At 33.6% G+C, this 18,393-nt stretch overlaps 1 protein-coding gene across 1 annotated transcript; it reads left to right on the forward strand.

Moving 5' to 3' along the window:
- The first annotated feature begins 760 nt into the window (after positions 1-760).
- On the forward strand, positions 761-17,995 carry LOC100141909 (fibrillin-2). Its single transcript, XM_008201285.3, has 11 exons — positions 761-920; positions 2,223-2,294; positions 5,195-5,329; positions 5,381-5,755; positions 7,096-7,866; positions 10,773-13,940; positions 16,223-16,435; positions 16,490-16,610; positions 16,654-16,945; positions 17,001-17,228; positions 17,754-17,995. Exons 1-11 carry the CDS (start codon positions 863-865, stop codon positions 17,922-17,924), a joined length of 5,604 nt encoding a protein of 1,867 aa, XP_008199507.2. The 5' UTR covers positions 761-862; the 3' UTR covers positions 17,925-17,995.
- The last annotated feature ends 398 nt before the right edge of the window (positions 17,996-18,393 follow it).

An 18,393-nucleotide genomic window follows, 5' to 3' on the forward strand; every position in this document is an offset into this window, starting at 1 on the left:
TAATTTTTCTTTTTTTTGCTGTTAGGTATACTCGTACCTAATAGTTTATTTCAGTAATTTTAGTTAAAGAAATTTTTCTAGAAAACTATTTATGATAGAGTACTTTTTTACGTATAGAAATAGCTAGTTATTTAACTAACGAATGTGAAAAGTGAACATTTTGCATGAAGTGCGAAGGTGGGAAATTGCTTTACAAACAAATTAAGTACAATATTTTTATTTCTACAAACTTGAGTGTTACAGTTGAGACGTTTTTGAGACATCCTGTATTTGCATTTTTAATGTCACTGGGTATATTATTGCGTAAATCGAAGCAGCTTCACACATCTGTTATATTGACCTTATTTATGATAAGTAGTGTAGTAGGCAGTGTTTTGAAGTAGTAACACTTTATTTATAACTCATTGATTCACCAAAGCCTTATCCAAGTTTAATTAAAATTGCACTTAATTATAAGTAGATACGAGTACATATATTTTTCATTATATGAAACACTTAAACACTTAAATTTAAATCAATTCACTTTACTTAAATTCCTGTCTCGACCAATAACGGCAAAAGCCTACATAAAAATATAAATATTCAACAAGCAATCCATTGTTTGACTATTTTAGCTCAAATAAACTCCAATCACCGGTGATTTTTTCCCAAAATTGATCTAATTATGCACAGCGTTCACTCAGCGTGAATTTTTTTGTAAAAATGAACTCTCGAAGCACGCTGAAGCGCGCAAGAGAGCACTTCTTATTTTAAAACTCTTCGACGATAGAACTGGACCTCAGTAGTTAGTGGGATGCAAAGAAGGTGCAACTTATTGGCGCCTGTACAAATGGTCCAACATAGGAGAGAAAAATAGTGCAGAATGATTCTGTTCAACGGAAAAAAGTGCATCGCCTTGGCTGGATTAATATTTATTCTTTGTAAGTTGTCTTGAATTAATTTCGCTAAAAATCGTAATTTGTAATGTGGGGCAAATAAGCTTAAAAATAGCCGTTTAAAAATATGAATCACTTTTTTAGTGAAAAATAGTGAGTACACCGAGGTCAGTAAACTAAAAGATGAAAGTTCTCTCCAGATAAATCTAAACAAATTACCGCAAAACCACATTTCGGATTCAAATAATTGACGATTTAAGTAAACGAAAAAAACTTCCTCTTGGGGTTTTACGTACTAATGCCACTTTCATGGATTGAAATGAAAAGTGGGTAATTTTATTAGTTATGGGAGGCGATGGCTTCATTTGTCTTGACCTTTCACTCTCAACACTTTTAAAATTTTTATGAAAAAGTTACTGGCGGAAGCGAAGTGCTTAAAATAATTTTATTGGCGGCAGGAATAACTAATGGCTTTAAAATGCCGATTTTCATGCTTTCGAAATTTGATAAAAACTATGGCATTTTTATTTAAAAGTGCCATTAAGTTGTTTATTACTCTGCCCACACTTTTAATTTAATTGCCGACAATTAGCTTTTCCTTTTATCTACTTCTAAGGCGCGCGAGAATTATTGGATCGTTATTACAAATTATAGATTTGTACTTTGTAAACACCTGATTTTTATTATTTGAAAACATTTTTATCGGTTTATTTGCGTAAAAAAAATAATTGATCAGAAATTAATGATTTAGTTGTTTCTGCCTTTCTGTCTTTTTTTTTCAGTTAAATTTGTAAAGTTCTATTCGGAAATAAAATTAACTAGACGCCCTCTGGTGATGACTTTTGAACTATGTCGAAAACAGTAAAGAAATTTTCGTAATGCCACATTTAACTGACATTTAATGAATTGTTCAACAATTTTGCGTGTATAGTGTTAATTACTTACAATAGAAAGAATTACTTTAAAAGTACGTGGTGGTAAATACTAGCGTTGACTTTGGTTCTGTAGTTTTTCTGTTTTTTCTGTAATTAAAATTATTAAAACAATTAAATTAAGTAATGATTGTAACGTGACTCAATCGCTGTTGTGACTTATTTTCAAGCACTTCCAAGTCTATTTATAACGCAACAATAGTTCCTAAGGAGCGTCTAAAAATACATAAATAAACGAAAACAATAAAATGTGTTTTTATTTTTCCTGTTCCTCTTCCTCGACACGAGATGTAACTTGCGCAATTGATGGAGTGTTCTTGATAGCCCCCATATTTGGGCAAAGGCATGTAACTGTCCATCGAAAACTCCAAACGTGATTTTATAATAAATTTAAATAGACCGATTCTTTTTTCAGGTTGCCACCGCTGCAGCTGTAAAAACTCCAAAAATCGGGGAAATAAAACGGATAATTTATTTTTAGATAGTGGTAAGTAGATTTCTAGAGGACTTTAGACCAATATGTTTGAATAAATCACAACCTACAACAAACAATAAAAATATCACTTTACCGGTCTAGCGAATTTATAAACTTATTCTAAAGTCACGACACAATAAACGGAGATTTGTTTGAAAGGATTTATCTCAAATGTGGGATGCACTTTGTGTAATGGAACATCTAATTGTATAAAATGTTAGGAGGTGGGTGGTAAACTAAAGTTACTGATTTGAGGGAGCGTCTCAAATTGGAAAATTTAAACTAATAGTTATTTATGCACTTTTTGCAGTTCCTTCAAGGTGCAAGAATTAACAGCGTATTTCAATTATATAGACTTAAAAAATTAAACATCAAAACGTCAAATGATTCGATTTTAAAATGTTTCATTTTCTCGATTTTCCGAGACCCGGAACATTTATTGTGCAATAAATCTGGAACTACTTATTTTGACCTCATTAAGTTTATTATCGCCAGAAAGCCCTTTTGTTTGTCTATATTTTTTAATAAAGATCATTATCCTTTAACAATTAGTTTTCAATAAAATTTTCTATAATAATAATTAAGAAGGAATAATTGGTAAAACTTGGAAACTATTGCGAATTTTACGATTTTTTGAAACTCATCGATTTCTCAGATTATTCTTAGGTTCGTAAAAATTTTTAGTTGGACTTTTTCGAATAGTTTTACCTATTTATTGAGAAAAAAAAATGATTTTTTTTTATGTGGGTCATCACTGGTAATTTAAATTTAAATATTTTGTAAGTAATTTTTTTAAAGTTATCACCGAATTAGATTTCATTTGATATTTGAAATTAATGATTTTTCCGAAACATTACTGTAACTCAGTATTTCACTTAGTATTTAGAAATTTATACTAATAAACTTTTTTTGCTTTTCGTAGAAAAATTGGAATTCATTATTCGTTGATATTTAACTCGGAGATCTGTTATTTCAATTATTAGATTTAAAAATAATCCAGTTTCTAGCTTTTTAAAATTACATTATAAGAAAGATTAAGTGAAGTAATTATTGCTAAAAAATAATCTAGGAAAATTTTGAAAAGATGCAGATTGGAATCTAAAAGCGAATTTGAAGAAAGTGGAAGAAAGGTTTAATATAAAATAATTTTTGAGTACAAAATAATTTCAAAGAAGCATTGTAAACAAATATAAACTGTAAAATAAATAAGAGTCCGTAGGAAAAAAAGCCGGAGAAGAAACATTCTCAACGAAACTGAAAGAGAATATGGAGAATGTTTGTGTATTTATTTTATTCACGTTGTTTTTTGTTATTACAAAGTTTAGTACAATAAAAAATTGAAAAAAATCAGTCTCTTAGCCTTATTACTTTTTTATCTTTCTATTGGCGACTTTTATTTGCAATATCCCTTTTGCTATTTCAATTTATTAAAATGCGTTGTTGAAAGAAATGTATGTTGCTAAAACCTACCTCAAAAAATATCATACCAAAAAAATTCAACAGTAGACAAAAAATGGAATGATGACGACTATTCAAGTTTTTCAGTTCTTAATTAATTTTCAAAAAATTTTATGCTTGAACTGGGTGTGCGTATTTTGATAAAAACTAATCGAAACTCAAAAAAGAATCACAACTAAGTATCTGATGAAAAAATGCTTGCAATTTGAGTATCACAAAGAGATCACGTTATTTAAAATTTTGAATAATAAAAATAATAATTATACAGACTGTCCCAGCGAGTACTTAAAATCCATTATTCATCTTTAAATGCTAGAAAAGTATTTTTTTTTTTCAAAAGCCGTAGATATGAAAATTACCTGAATTTATTTTGAAATATACAGGGATGATTCCGAAAATAGCTACAATACAAACGCATGTTTTTTTAAATGAAACACTTTATATTTTTGCTTTTTTGGATATTGCTTTTAACAATGATGTTTTTATTGATGGATTTTGTTTAGTTTTTAAAATACATAATTTGATTTTTTGACAATATTTAAAGACGCTTTTTAAAAACATTTATTACATAAAAAATAATAATCCTAAAAATAAGAAATTGGACTTCCATTACCTTAAACACGATAGTTCCAACATTAAAGATATAATTTTTTTTAAGTCACTGCAGTCAAGAAGTTAATAAAAGAAGTCTGTTGCAAGTTGAGTATTTAACTTAACTTTTTTTCTCATTAAAAAGGCTTTTAAATTGTCTGTAAAAAAAAACAATAACAGTTCTCTATCTAGTGATTTTTTTAAATAAATTATTAAAGTTGCGTTCCGAACTCATTACGAAGATTTTTCGAACTTGGACCAAGTGGTTTTATCCATGGATGTGTGAATTTGCCCAAAATTTGACGAATTAAATTAACTGGTTCAAAATTAATATTCTTAAATTAAGTCATTTTTAAAGCATTCCAAATCTTTTAACAAAAAAATTGAAAATAAATTCTTGAATAACTCGGAAACTAGAACGAATTTCGAAAAAACTATTATTCTCTAAAAATGATCGCATTTTTATAGAAGTTGATGATGTACTAATTAGATTGGTTCCAAACGCTTGGTTCCATACTTTTGCCCAATTCTGTATGTAGATATGCCACTAATGTGGTTATTTTTAATGACTTAAACATTTTTGCGATCAAAAATTGTTTAAGAATTTTTACGGTTTATTAGTGATATGCATTCAAATTCGATAGTTTTCTAGACATTTATAGAAAAAAAAAGGTAAATTTTGCTTCGTTTTTGGTAAAAATTGTTTGAGCTATTTGCCATCGAAAGACCGTCATGTGGTATTAAAATCACTGAACCAGAGTGTTATTGCTAAGTCGGCTTCGCCATAATTTATTCAACGATTGTAGCCGCACACATGATCTAATTCGAATGTAAAAACCATCAAACCTGATTTATGATTACAGAATCATCTCTACAAACTTTAACAAAATGCCCTCCAAACATCAAAACCAAATGTCCACAAGACTGCATCATCAAAAACAACAAACCGACGTGTCGCTGCTTCCCAGGCTACACCTTCAAACATAAAAAATGCATCGGTAAGCAACCACCAAATCCCCCAACCTTTTTATTTTAATCCAAAATTTCAGACATAAATGAGTGCAAAAATGGTAAACACAAATGCGAGAAAAAATGCATCAACCTTCCGGGTTCCTACAAATGCGCCTGCCCTCAGGGCTTCCGCCTCCTCCCAGATGGTAAAACCTGCGAAGACATTAACGAATGCCTCCTGCGAAATGGGCATGGGCCGTGCCAGGACTTGTGCGAAAACACCCATGGCTCGTACAAGTGCATTTGTCGCAATGGGACCAAATTGGCGCCCAATGGGCACTCGTGCACCGATTTGGACGAATGCTCGGAGAAGAATTCAGGCTGTTCGCATGGGTGTATCAACACCCATGGACGTGTGTACTGCACTTGTCCCATTGGGCTGGAGCTGGGCCCGGACTGGAAGACTTGCAAAGGTGGGAGTAAATAATAATAGTAATATTATTATTATTAGTTACTTTACTAATATTATTAATTTAATTAATTTAATCTACTATTATTATTATTATTATTATTAATGTAATTCGTTCTAGTTGTTTTAGAGCATTATGGGCATTACGTGCTTTACGATCCTATTTAATGTTTTTTTAATTTAAATTTTTCTCTTGCATCTATGGCGATCAACGCCACCATTATTGTTTTCGAGTTTGTGGTAACATTTGGACACAAAAGGAAATAAAACACGTGCAGTTTCTTAGTGTCTACTCCGTAGAAATTTCTAAAATTTCGCTGGTCTAATAAATAAATCATTTTTTAAACGGGAAAATTGTTCAAAGAGCGACATACACTAGTAAACTACACCCAAATTACACTAGAAAGTGGACACAAAAAAATGAAAAAGCTGTAAAAAATATAATTGAACAATCTCAAATCACTAGAACTTACCGAAAATAATTGTCAAGGGACAATACATAAAAACTTGGAATCTACTTCCACAAAAAAAGACAAACAATAATGAAACGTTCATCTTTAGATACACCAAATAAACTTACTTAAAATTTAAAATTAAATCTCAATAATTATGTATTTACGTCATTTGTTTTAGTTTTTTTTTGGGTTTTCAACTTTCTTTCAATAGCTGTTATTTTATATGTCATTATGTCAATTTCGTAGAAACCGTTATTCATTAATATTTAATTTAGAGATAAAATATGTTATTTTAATTATCCGTAATGACTCACAAATGGGCCAGATAATCGGGGCTCTACTGTATAATACGTAGAACTACGAAAAAACAGTACAATCTAGAAGAGAAATTGGAGAATGTAAAGATGCCTCTGAAACCTGAATTTTGAAAAAAATCCAAACGAAACTGTAAAATAATTAATAATAATAATAATAATAATAATAATAATAATAATAATAATAATAATAATAATAATAATAATAATAATAATAATAATAATAATAATAATAATAATTTCTTTTTGCCAAAAAAATACAATGTACAATGATTATTACTATTTAATTTAAAAAAAAAATAGGAAAAATGCAACCATAAAATTTCAAAATGTTTTTAGTAATGTTGTTGCTAATGAATTTTGGACCAATAAGTTATTGAAGGAATATAATTATTTAAATTGAAGTAATTTACTGGATTCTAAAATTAACATACTATGGCTTTTACATCTACTTTTTTATGCTTTTATACTTTTACTCGTATATTTTTTTTGTTGGTAACATTTTAAGTCTTCTTAGCATAGCTTTCCGGATATTTAGAAGTTTCGCCTTATAATTTTTTTAATGATGGTTTTAGATGTTAACGAGTGTGACGATGAGAAGATTAAGGGTAGCTGCCCATATGGGTGTGTTAACACAGTTGGGTCGTATTTTTGTGCCAAAGCCATGGCGGATCAACCGGTTGATGAAGACGAGGATTATGAAGGTGAAGAAGACGATTACGAAACTGAAGAATACGATGATAAAGACTATGAAGAAGAGCAAGAGAGGAACAAAACTGATAAGGAATACAACGGTATTGATAACGTGCCAGAACTGAACTTTGATAAGGTCGATGAGGCTCTTGAAATAAATAAAAATGAAAATGTGATAAGCAATAATAAGTCTGAAGTTATTGATAAGGGTGTGAATGGAAAGGAAGAAATCACGAATAACAACACCGACGAGTATGAAGACGAAGACGATTACGACGATGAAGAAGAAGAAGATTACGAAGATGAAACAGACTCGACTGAGAAACCGTTCACAATTGTTGATTCTTTACCAACCACCACGAGAACTACTGAAGAAATCGCCACAACGTTGGCTCCGATTGCGCAAAGTGAAGACGATGAAGAAAGTTTTACCGAAGAAACTGTGAACAAACCGGAAGAAAGCGATTTGCCTGAAAGCAGAACTGAAACGGAGAATTTAACAACGACTGAAGATAATGAAAGAGCGGTTGATGATGATGACGAAGATTATGACGAAGATGAGGATGAAGATTATGACGATGAAGACGACGATTTTGGGGATCATGATCGCTGTATTGAAGGCTACGAAATGAATGATAAAGGCGATTGTGTCGGTGAGTAGCAGAATTTTTCAACTGATTTAAGCTTAAGCTTTTTTCTGACCTCCACAAATTAATAACATTTATTTCAGTCAGTTTTTAACATTAATTCAATAAACGATCTAAATCTAAGTCCATTATAAATGCGAGTAAGTTAATCAATAAAGGTGAGTCGCAAAATTAGGCATAAAACTCACAAACTAAGCTCCTATTAGATAAGGTACTGTAAGGACCTTACATAAAATGAATAAAAAATATCTACTAAACTAAATTTTTTTAAAAGTCTGTTAACTACATAAATCTAACAATAATTATCTTAGAAGTGTACCTTATTATATTTTTTTCTTTTTGTTTTTCTGTTGTAAAACTTATACTGTTTTTTACTTATTCAAGTGTAATAAGTAAATTTTCAACTTTTTAAAATGTCTACGATTGCACTTTTAAGCTTCTCTCTTTCTTTCTGTCTTCTCATTTTTAAGTTTAAGCTAATTATAGTCAAGGTAAGTAAATTTTCGTCTAAAAAAAGTTTAGTAGGTATTCTACTTATAGAAATTTTTTGCTTTTTTTTGACTTGCATATCGTTTCTCGTTCTGTCTTTCCACTTTCTTTCTGTTTTTCTTATTTGTTTTAGTTTTTTAACTCTTTCTTTTTTCTTATTGTCTTTCTGTCTTAGATTTAAGATAACTGAGTTTCCATTTTTGGACTTTTTTGTTTCTTTTTCTATCTTGTTTACTTTTTTCTGTTTGTCGGTCTGTCTTTCTTTCGATTTTTTTGTTTTGTTTTGCGTCTTAAATATGTATTTCTACGTTTGTATACTTTAAAATGGCGTTTATTAAAACTGTCTTAATCGTCTTTTTGTTTCTTGCTGTTTTTGCTTCTGCTTTTCTTCGTGTCTTTCTTCGTTTTTATTTTTTTGTTTTAAAATGTTCTTGTTTACTTTTTTGCGTGTTATTCTTCCTTTTTGTTTTTCTATTTTAAATTTCTTAAGTTTGAGTTAAGGAATTTAAAGACCTTACATAAAATAAATAAAAAAATTTCAACTTAACTAAAGTTTTCTCATGTTGCTTAAATTTTCTAAGTCTGTTAACTACATAAATCTAACAATAATTATCTTATAAATCTTATCTAATTACAATTTTTTTCTTTTTGTTTTTCTGTTTTGAAATTGATACTGTTTTTTACTTATTTAAGTGTGATAAGTAAATTTTCAGATTCTTAAAATGTCTACAATTGCACCTTTAAGCCTCTCTCTCTCTTTCTGTTTTCTCAGTTTTAAGTTTAAACTAATTAGAGTCAAGATAAGAAGTAAATTTTCGTTTAAAAAAAGTTTAATAGGTATTCTAGTTATAGAAATTTTTTGTTTTTTCTTTGACTTGCATATTGTCTCTCGTTCTGGCCTTCCACTTTCTTTCTGTTTTTTCTTATTTGTTTTAGTTTTTTAACTCTTTCTTTTTCCTTATTGCCTTTCTGTCTTAGATTTAAGATAACTGAGTTTCCATTCTTGGACTTTTTTGTTTCTTTTTCTATTTTGTTTACTTTTTTTTGTTTGTTGGTCTGCCTTTCATTCGAGTTTTTTGTTTTGTTTTGCGTCTTAAATATGTATTTCGACGTTTGTATACTTTAAATTGCGTTTACTAAAACTTCATTATTTTCTTAATCGTCTTTTTGTTTCTTACTGTTTTTGCTTCTGCTTTTCTTTCTTTCTGTCTTTCTTCGTTTTTATTTTTGTGTTTTAAAATGTTCTTGTTTACTTTTTCGCGTGTTATTCTTCCTATCTGTTTTTCTATTTTAAATTTCTTAAGTTTGAGTTAAGGAGTTTAAAGACCTTACATAAAATAAATAAAAAAATATCAACTTAATAAAGTTTCCTGATGTTGCTTAAATTTTCTAAGTCTGTTAACTACATAAATCTAACAATAATTATCTTATAAGTCTTATCTAATTACAATTTTTTTCTTATAGTTTTTCTGTTTTGAAATTGACACTGTTTTTTACATATTCAAGTGTGATAAGTAAATTTTCAAATTCTTAAAATGTCTACAATTGCACCTTTAAGCCTCTCTCTCTCTCTCTCTCTTTCTGTTTTCTCAGTTTTAAGTTTAAGCTAATTAGAGTCAAGATAAGAAGTAAATTTTCGTTTAAAAAAAGTTTAGTAGGCATTCTAGTTATAGAAATTTTTTTGTTTCTTTTTTTGACTTGCATATTGTCCCTCGTTCTGTCTTTCCACTCTTTCTTTCTGTTTTTTCTTATTTGTTTAAGTTTTTAACACTTTCTTTTTTCTAATCGTCTTTCTGTCTTAGATTTAAGATAACTGAGTTTCTATTCTAGGACTTTTTTGTTTCTTTTTCTGTTTTGTTTACTGCTTTTCTGTTTGTCGTTCTATTTTTTTTCTATTTTGTTGTTCTGTTTTGCGTTTTAAGTGCGTATTTCGACATTTTTATACTTTAAATTGCGTTTATTAGAACTGTTTTTATTTTCTTTATCATTTTTTTGTTCCTTATTGTTTTCTTCGTGTCTTTCTTCGTTTTTATTTTTGTGTTTTGAAATGTTTTAGTTTACTTTTGTCATTCTTCCTTTCTGTTTTTCTATCTTAAGTTACTTAAGTTTGAGTAAATTCGAGAGTAAAGATTTAATCTACCTATTTATTTTTTGTGTATCTTTCCTTCTGTTTTTTTTTGGTTTATCTCAGGATTTTTTTTAATTTGGTATCGTGTAGCTTGTACTTTTACGTGAGTACTCTCAAGTTTAATAAAATTAATGATAAACATTTTTTTGTTTTTCTCATTATACTCTTTTCGTTTTTTCTGTTTTGAAGCAATACGTTAGTCTACATTCTTAATTTTAAATTTCCTCACTCACTATCGCTCGTTCGTGCTTCAAACATTATCGATCACTTTCATAACAAACTTGTTTTTCCCCAGATATCGACGAATGTCTCTCCAGCTCACCCCCCTGTTCGCACGACTGCGAGAACCTCGAAGGCGGCTACAAATGCCTCTGCCCCCCCGGCTACGAGCTCGACATCCCCGACTTCAACACCTGCCAAGACCTCAACGAGTGCATCTCCAACCCTTGTGCCTACAAATGCGTCAACGAAATCGGCACCTTCCACTGCGAATGCCCCGAAGGCTACCTCCTCCTGGCCAACAACAGCTGCACCAAAATCACCTGCCCCCAAGACCACGTCGTCGAACACGGCGTCCAGCGCTGCATCTGCCCCCGTGGCTACACCCAGAGTCGAAACAAGATCACCTGCGACGATGTTAACGAATGTGACGGCGACCACGGCTGCACCCATCTGTGCATCAACCACGAGGGCTCCTACTCATGCTCGTGTTACGATGGGTTCGCCCTTGAACGCGATAATAGGACTTGCAGCGATGTTGATGAGTGTCGGAAGGGCGTTTGTGGGCAAAAATGCGAAAACACGGAAGGGAGTTTTCGGTGTTTTTGTGACAAAGGGTACGAACTTGCAAATGATGGGAAAACTTGTCTTGATATTGATGAATGTAAACGGGAGGATTCTTGCGAACAGTTGTGCCACAATTTTGACGGGGGGTACGAATGTGGGTGTGAAAAAGGGTTCAAGCTGGATGAGGATGAGTCGAGTTGTTACGACATCAACGAGTGTGAGTCAAACAATGGGAACTGCTCCCAAATTTGTGAAAACTTCGACGGTGGTTTTGTCTGCAAGTGTCACAATCACTACAAGTTGTCCCATGACAATTACACCTGTGTCCCACTTGATCCCTGTCAAGAGAACAACGGGGGGTGTTCCCACATTTGCACAAATGACAATAACGAAGCGGTTTGTAAATGTCCCGAAGGATACGAACTGGAGGACAAAAGTTGCGTCCAAATCAACCCTTGTACAATCAACAACGGGGGTTGTTCCCACTTTTGCCAGCATATCAACGACCAGATCAATTGTCATTGTCCCGAAAGATACGATTTGGTCAACGACACACTTTGTGTTGAGCAAAGTCCCTGTCTGGACCACAACGGGGGTTGTTCCCACATTTGCGCAACCGTCAATAACCAAGTAAAGTGTGAATGTCCCGAAGGTTACGAACTGGATGACAAAACCTGTTTCAAAATCAACCCTTGTACAATACATAACGGGGGTTGTTCCCACCTTTGCACAATCGTCAATAACCAAGTGGCTTGTGAATGTCCCGAAGGTTACGAACTGGAGGCCAAAACCTGTCTCAAAATCAACCCTTGTACAATCAACAACGGGGGTTGTTCCCACTTTTGTGAATTCGTTGACGACCAAATCAATTGTCTATGCCCCGAAGGACATGACTTGGTCAATGACACACTTTGTGTTGAGCGAAATCCCTGTCTGGAGGACAACGGGGGTTGTTCCCACTTTTGCGCTTTCTCCAACCACACTATCCTTTGTTCCTGTCCCCACACTCACGAGTTACATAATGAAACGTCCTGCTACCTCAAAAACCCCTGTCTGGACCAAAATGGGGGTTGTTCCCACTTTTGTCATTTCGAAAACGACCAATTGTCCTGCTCCTGCCCTGACAATTTCTACCTTGAGGGCAGGATTTGTTACCGTAAGGACCCATGTCTTGTCAAAAACGGCGGGTGTTCGCACCAATGCTTTTCAAACGATTTGGGCGAAGTTGAGTGTTCGTGTCCCGAAGGCTACGATTTGAGGGACAAGACGTGCATAATCCCTGATCCCTGTGACAATAACAACGGGAACTGCTCACACGAGTGTGTCTCTGACGGGATTAAAGCCACGTGTCATTGTCCCGAGGATTATGTGCGAATCAATGAGACGCATTGTGTTCCCGATTTGTGTTTGGTTGAAAATGGGGGTTGTTCCCATAAGTGTGACTTTGACGGGGATCATGTGACTTGTGGGTGCCCCCATGAGTATGATTTGGGGCCCGAGGGGCGCATTTGCGCCCCGAGGGACCCTTGCACCGTCCAAAATGGAGGTTGTTCCCACTTGTGCCAAAATTTTGGAGGCAAAGTCAAGTGTGACTGTCCTAAGTTTTATAATTTGTCAGACGATGGTCACACTTGTGTTAGGGTTAGTTTATGTTCAATTGACAACGGGGGGTGTTCCCATGAATGTACCGAGGAAGGAAACAATGTTTACTGTCTTTGTCCCGAGGGATATTCGCTAGAAGACAAAACTTGCGTCCCAATTGATCCCTGTCGTAAAAACAACGGTGGTTGCTCACATGAATGTACCTCTGAAGCAAACATTGTCTATTGTTTGTGCCCCGAGGGTTACGAACTCGATGGCAAGGATTGCATACTTAATCCCTGTCATGATAATCCCTGTTCCCACTTTTGCGAAGTTGTGGACGGGCTAGCGGTTTGCAAGTGCCCACAAAACTACGAATTGTTTGGTAAAACCTGCACAAGGATTAATCCCTGTCAGATTAATAACGGGAATTGTTCACACACGTGTGTCTCAAATGACGGGATTGCAACATGCACGTGTCCGCCAGGACTAAAACTACAAGACAAAACACACTGTGTTGTCGAAAATCCTTGTTTGATTGACAACGGGGGTTGTTCCCACCAATGTCACAATCAAGATGGCACAGCTCGCTGCACTTGTCCCCCGGGTTACATCCTCCGACCGAACAACCGCGTCTGCAAGGAGGTCAATGAGTGCAAAATCCGGCGAGGTGGATGTTCACACGGCTGTCGAAACCTGCCTGGGAGTTTCCAATGCACTTGTCCGCCCGGGTTTGAGTTAGGGTTTGATAACCGGACTTGTGTCGATGTGAACGAGTGTTTGGAGGACAATGGGGGCTGTCATATGACTTGTGTTAACTACAAAGGGGGGCACAAGTGTGGGTGTGAGCAGGGCTACGCCTTGCAGGAGGATGGGAGGCACTGTGAAGCTATTACCTTTCGGGATTGCAGAGTTCCTGTTGCGCCCGATCAAGGGATTATTAAGTGTATTGGAGGGAATTACGAAAAAGGGAGTTTGGCACCAGTGGGGACAAAATGCATGGTTTGGTGCAACGAGGGACACAAGCTAGTGGGGGAGTCGGTGAGGGTGTGTCAGAGTACGGGGAGTTGGGGCGGCAAGGAGCCACAGTGTGTAGGTCAGTAACATATATTTTTTTACTTACAATACCACTGTTTACCTAAAGTTTCTGAACGATTTTTTTCGTTTGTAAGCAAGAAATTGTTCTAAATCAAGTGTTTTACTGTTTTCACTTAAAATGGTGCGTAAACCATTGTTTTCCGGTGGAATACTAAGGCGATTTTTTCGTTTATAAGTATGAAATCATTTTAAATTAAGGATTTAAAAAAAAACTAATCTTCAAGCCAACATTTTCGGTTACATTAAAGCATCGTAAAATTTTTTAGCTTGGAATCTGTGAAATTTAAGTTATTTGAAGAAAATAATAAAAAATTCTTCTTTTTAAGTTAAAATAAGATGTTTAAGGTTCAATTTCTTCAACTTAGTTAAATTAATTAGTAAAATAAATCCACAAAAACGATTGTTATAATCATAGTAACGATTGTTTTTAACTGTTCATTAAATTTAACTGACCTGACCAGACCTGACCCTAAAACATTTAAAAGTATTTTTGGCAAACTTTTAAGTGAAAAAGTGTCAAATCTTTCTTTTCTTTCTTTTAGCGAAATTAACGTGTAAGGTTGTGTTTTCGCTCATCATTTTTGGAAATCAAAAACTTTTCTATAAAATGGTGGATAAATTGTCATTTTCAGCCAGAATAAGGCCATTTCAGCTTTTTTGTTTTTAACCCAGGAATTGTTCAATGTTCAATCTATTTTTATCAGAAGTGGTGTATAAATTCTAAATAAAGTCACATTTCCAAATTTTCGTTTTTATGCAAGTTTACGTTAGAAAAGGATTTTCTTTGTTTTGAAAGATCAAATCATTCAAAATATTTTTTTTAACTAAACATTGTAAACTATTTCAAAGCCATTTGTCTGTTTTCTTAGCTTGGAATCTGAAGTCAAGAAATTAGTCAGAGAATCGTCGTTTTAAGTGAAAAACTCTTTTAGCAAAATTAACATGTAACATTTCATTTTTCGCCAGAATTTTTGAAATTCAAATGTTTTCAAATAAACTTGCGTAAATCGTCATTTTCCGACTCGAATAAAACGATCCGAGCCTTTCTAAAGCGATTTTTTTCGTTTTTTAAGCTAGGAATTCATACAAATTTCGTGTTTTTATCTGAACTTGCACAAAAATTGTAAATAAGGCAATTTCAACATTTCTAAAGCGATATTTTTGTTTTTATGCAAGGATTTATTTGAAATCAAATGTTTTCAACAAAACTGTTGCTTAAATCGTCGTTTTCGGCAGAATAAGATGATTTCAGTCTTCCTAAAGCAATTTTTTTGTTTTTAAATCATTCTAAATCAAAAATTTTCTTAGCTAAAAATTTGCGAAAGCAATGTTTTTTGAAGAAATAAGTCGACCTGACACATTTGAAAAAAATTGGTTTGGCAGTCTTTTAAGTGTAAAAGTGATAGAAATTTAATTCTTTTACCAATATCAACAAGTAAATAAACTGATAAAAATAAGAATAAAGCAATTTCAGCTTTTTTAAAGCGTTGTTTTTTGTTTTGAAGCCACGAAATGTTTAAGATTACGTGTTTAATTTATCAAAACATTCAAAACTGGTGCATAAATCGTCGATTTCTGAGATATTAAAACTTTACGAACTATGTCAAAACCATCTGGTCGTTTTATTAGCCACAAAATGAAGATAGTCAAGTTATTTGATGTAGTTATGACGAAAATCACCTTTTTCAATAAAAATAATGCGGAGTGTTAGGCGAGAAACTATTACAAATCAACTTGTTTTTACGAAATTATAACGTAGATCGTCATTTTCAACCGAATTCTTCAAAAATCGAATGATTTCCACTAAACTAATACTTGAATCGTTGTTTTCGGTCAGAAAAAAAATATTTCAGCATTTCTAAAACGATTTTTCTCATTTTTAAGCAAGAAAGAAAACTAGTCTCTAAATCGTTGGTTTTTGGTGGTGTGAGCCATTTCAAAGCGATATAGCCATCGAATAAGCCAGGAATCGTCACAACTTAAATTATTTGAAGAAATTAGGGAAGAAATCGTAATTTTGGGTTGAAATAAGTCAATTTGAGCTGTGTTATTTATGGTCAGATACTTTGGAAATCAAAAGCTTTAACAAAATTGGAGCAGAAATCGTTATTCTTGGCCAGAATGAATCTATTTTATTTGTTTTTAAGCAAAGAATCGATAAAAATCAAATGTTGATTATTTAGTTGCTTTTCTATTCGCTGATTATAAGTCGATTTTTTGTTTTTTATGGTTAAAGTAAAAGCAGAAAAAATTGTGTATACACCCCGAGTTAATTTTCAGCCGCTGCTTGCCCCCGCCCTGGCCCTATCCAAAACGGGTGGCTCTTGCCCAGCAACTGCAATAACGGTTTTACTTACGGGGGTGAAAAATGCCGAATTTATTGCAAAAGGGGCTATAAATTACGCCCCCGATTTGAGTTTCTCTCATGCAGTGAGGACTTGATTTGGCAACCCCTGGAAGCGGTGAATCGACTTCATGACGTTTGTGTTCGAGGTGATTTGTTATTTATATTTAAAAAAATAAGAAAATATAATTGTATTTTCGCAGACATCGAGCATACGTATATTAAGTGCCCCGGAGGGGGACACCTGACCTATACTCTGCCTCAGGGACAAAGGCACATGTATGCCAAGATACCCCAGCCTGAGACCAACGCCAACTGGATCAGGTACTAATTAAAAAAAATAAGCGTTTTTTTCTAATTTTTGTAGAGATGTCAAGGCTGAGCCCAGTTGGGGCATGCAATTGGGCACAATTCTACCTGCTGGTCACACCCAGTTGACGTTTTACGTCGACCTTGAAGACCCAAGTCTTCTCCTCCACTCTAATTTAACTTCTTGTAAACTGGTTATTACAATTTTGGACATAGAAGACCCTAAAGTGACCGGATGCCCCACCAACATGGAATACACCCTTCCAAGGGGGCACACAAGTCAACTGGTTTTCTGGAAAGAACCCCAATTTAGTGATAACGTCGGGATCGCAAGACTTTACAAGTCGAGAGTACGCCTTTCAATTTTTATTTTGTAATTTTTTCTATTTTTTATTTATTTTCTAGGAACCTGGGACTTCGTTCGGTGTTGGCTTACATCACGTCAATTACGTGGCAAGTGACGAAGCCGGAAATCGTGCTTTTTGCCACTTTACTGTCGACATAAAAGAAGAAATCGATTCACCCTCAAATGACCTAGCTTCAAATTTGGAAAAAAGGTCGGAAAAATATCGCGCCGTTTTGGTTTGCCCGAGTGGAGTGCAATACATATCGAAACCTCCCGATTTATACAATGTAAGTCCTAAATCACCAGTTGCAAAGGCAGCAACTCAAAAAACTGAGATTCGAACCCCGGCCCGGAAATTTTTTTCTTTATTCTTTGACCTATTTGTTGTATTAGAGCAAGATTGCTTCCGATTTTTATATTGCAGGTTTTGGTTTTAATAAGTTTCCAAAGACATCAATTCAAAAATCAAGGGTTCAAACCCGGTCTCTAGCTTTTTTTAAATTTTGTACACGTATTTTTGTTTATTAGAATAAGATAGCAACCGATTTTTGCAACGTACATAATTCTTCGTGCTCAAGCCTGTGACGGCAGCAAATAAAAAATTTGGGGTTTAAACCCGGCCCAGGAAACTTTTTTTTTTAATTTGTATAATATTATGCATTGGTTTGTATTAAAATAAGAGGGCAATTGATTTTTACTGTGTAAAAATTTAAACTCATGTCTAAGTAATAACTCAAAAATCGGAGATTCGAACTCAGCCCGAAAAAGTTTTTTCTTAATTTTTAATTTTTAAACTGATTTTTTTTTATTAGAACAAGATAGCAACTGAAGCTGGGTGTTACTGGAGACACGTGCGTGTGTCACGCCCATTGCAGCCCCAAGGGTTGCGAATCCCACCCCATAGAATTCACAACGAGAGTCGTCTTCCACCCCACTTGCAGAAGAAGCACCGGTACTTCGAATGGTACGATAAGTGTTGCTAACAATCGCCAAAAAATATTATTTTCGTGTACAAGACTAACAAAATTATTTTGAATAAAAATTTCCAAAATCATTGTGTTTTTATTGTGATAAAAAATGAACAAGTTGAGCTTAGTTTTGACTCGGGGTCCGTTACGGAAAATTGAATATTGAAGCGCCCTTCAGTTAATTCTCCTCTGAGGGTTTCTGCCCACTCGGGGTGAGATTTAACGATTTTTTACATGACGTTGCTTTAGTGAAAAGAAAAATGTACCAGAGCCGTTTTTTGATTTTTTCTTAGAGTAAAGGTTTGGTCACGAGGGCAGTCATATTAAGGGTACAATTATTAACAGTTATTTGAATTAAATTTAAAAAATCGTAATTACTTGTGCAAAATTTTCATTTTAAAAAGAAAACCAAAAGCCTGGTGACTCCAGTTTTTTAATATGTTGTAGAGGAAGGTTTTGTCATAATCTCTTACAAAAATAAAGG

Source organism: Tribolium castaneum, chromosome 1 (assembly GCF_031307605.1).
Source record: "Tribolium castaneum strain GA2 chromosome 1, icTriCast1.1, whole genome shotgun sequence".
Taxonomy (NCBI): domain Eukaryota; kingdom Metazoa; phylum Arthropoda; class Insecta; order Coleoptera; family Tenebrionidae; genus Tribolium; species Tribolium castaneum.

What these genes read in the sequence shown, in the direction of transcription:
- LOC100141909 (XM_008201285.3), top strand. Translation starts at nt 863, where the DNA reads ATGATTCTGTTCAACGGAAAAAAGTGCATCGCCTTGGCTGGATTAATA. An exon ending in TGGATTAATATTTATTCTTT is followed by an intron (nt 921 to 2,222) that starts GTAAGTTGTCTT and finishes TTCTTTTTTCAG; the next exon opens with GTTGCCACCGCTGCAGCTGT. An exon ending in CAAACATAAAAAATGCATCG is followed by an intron (nt 5,330 to 5,380) that starts GTAAGCAACCAC and finishes CCAAAATTTCAG; the next exon opens with ACATAAATGAGTGCAAAAAT.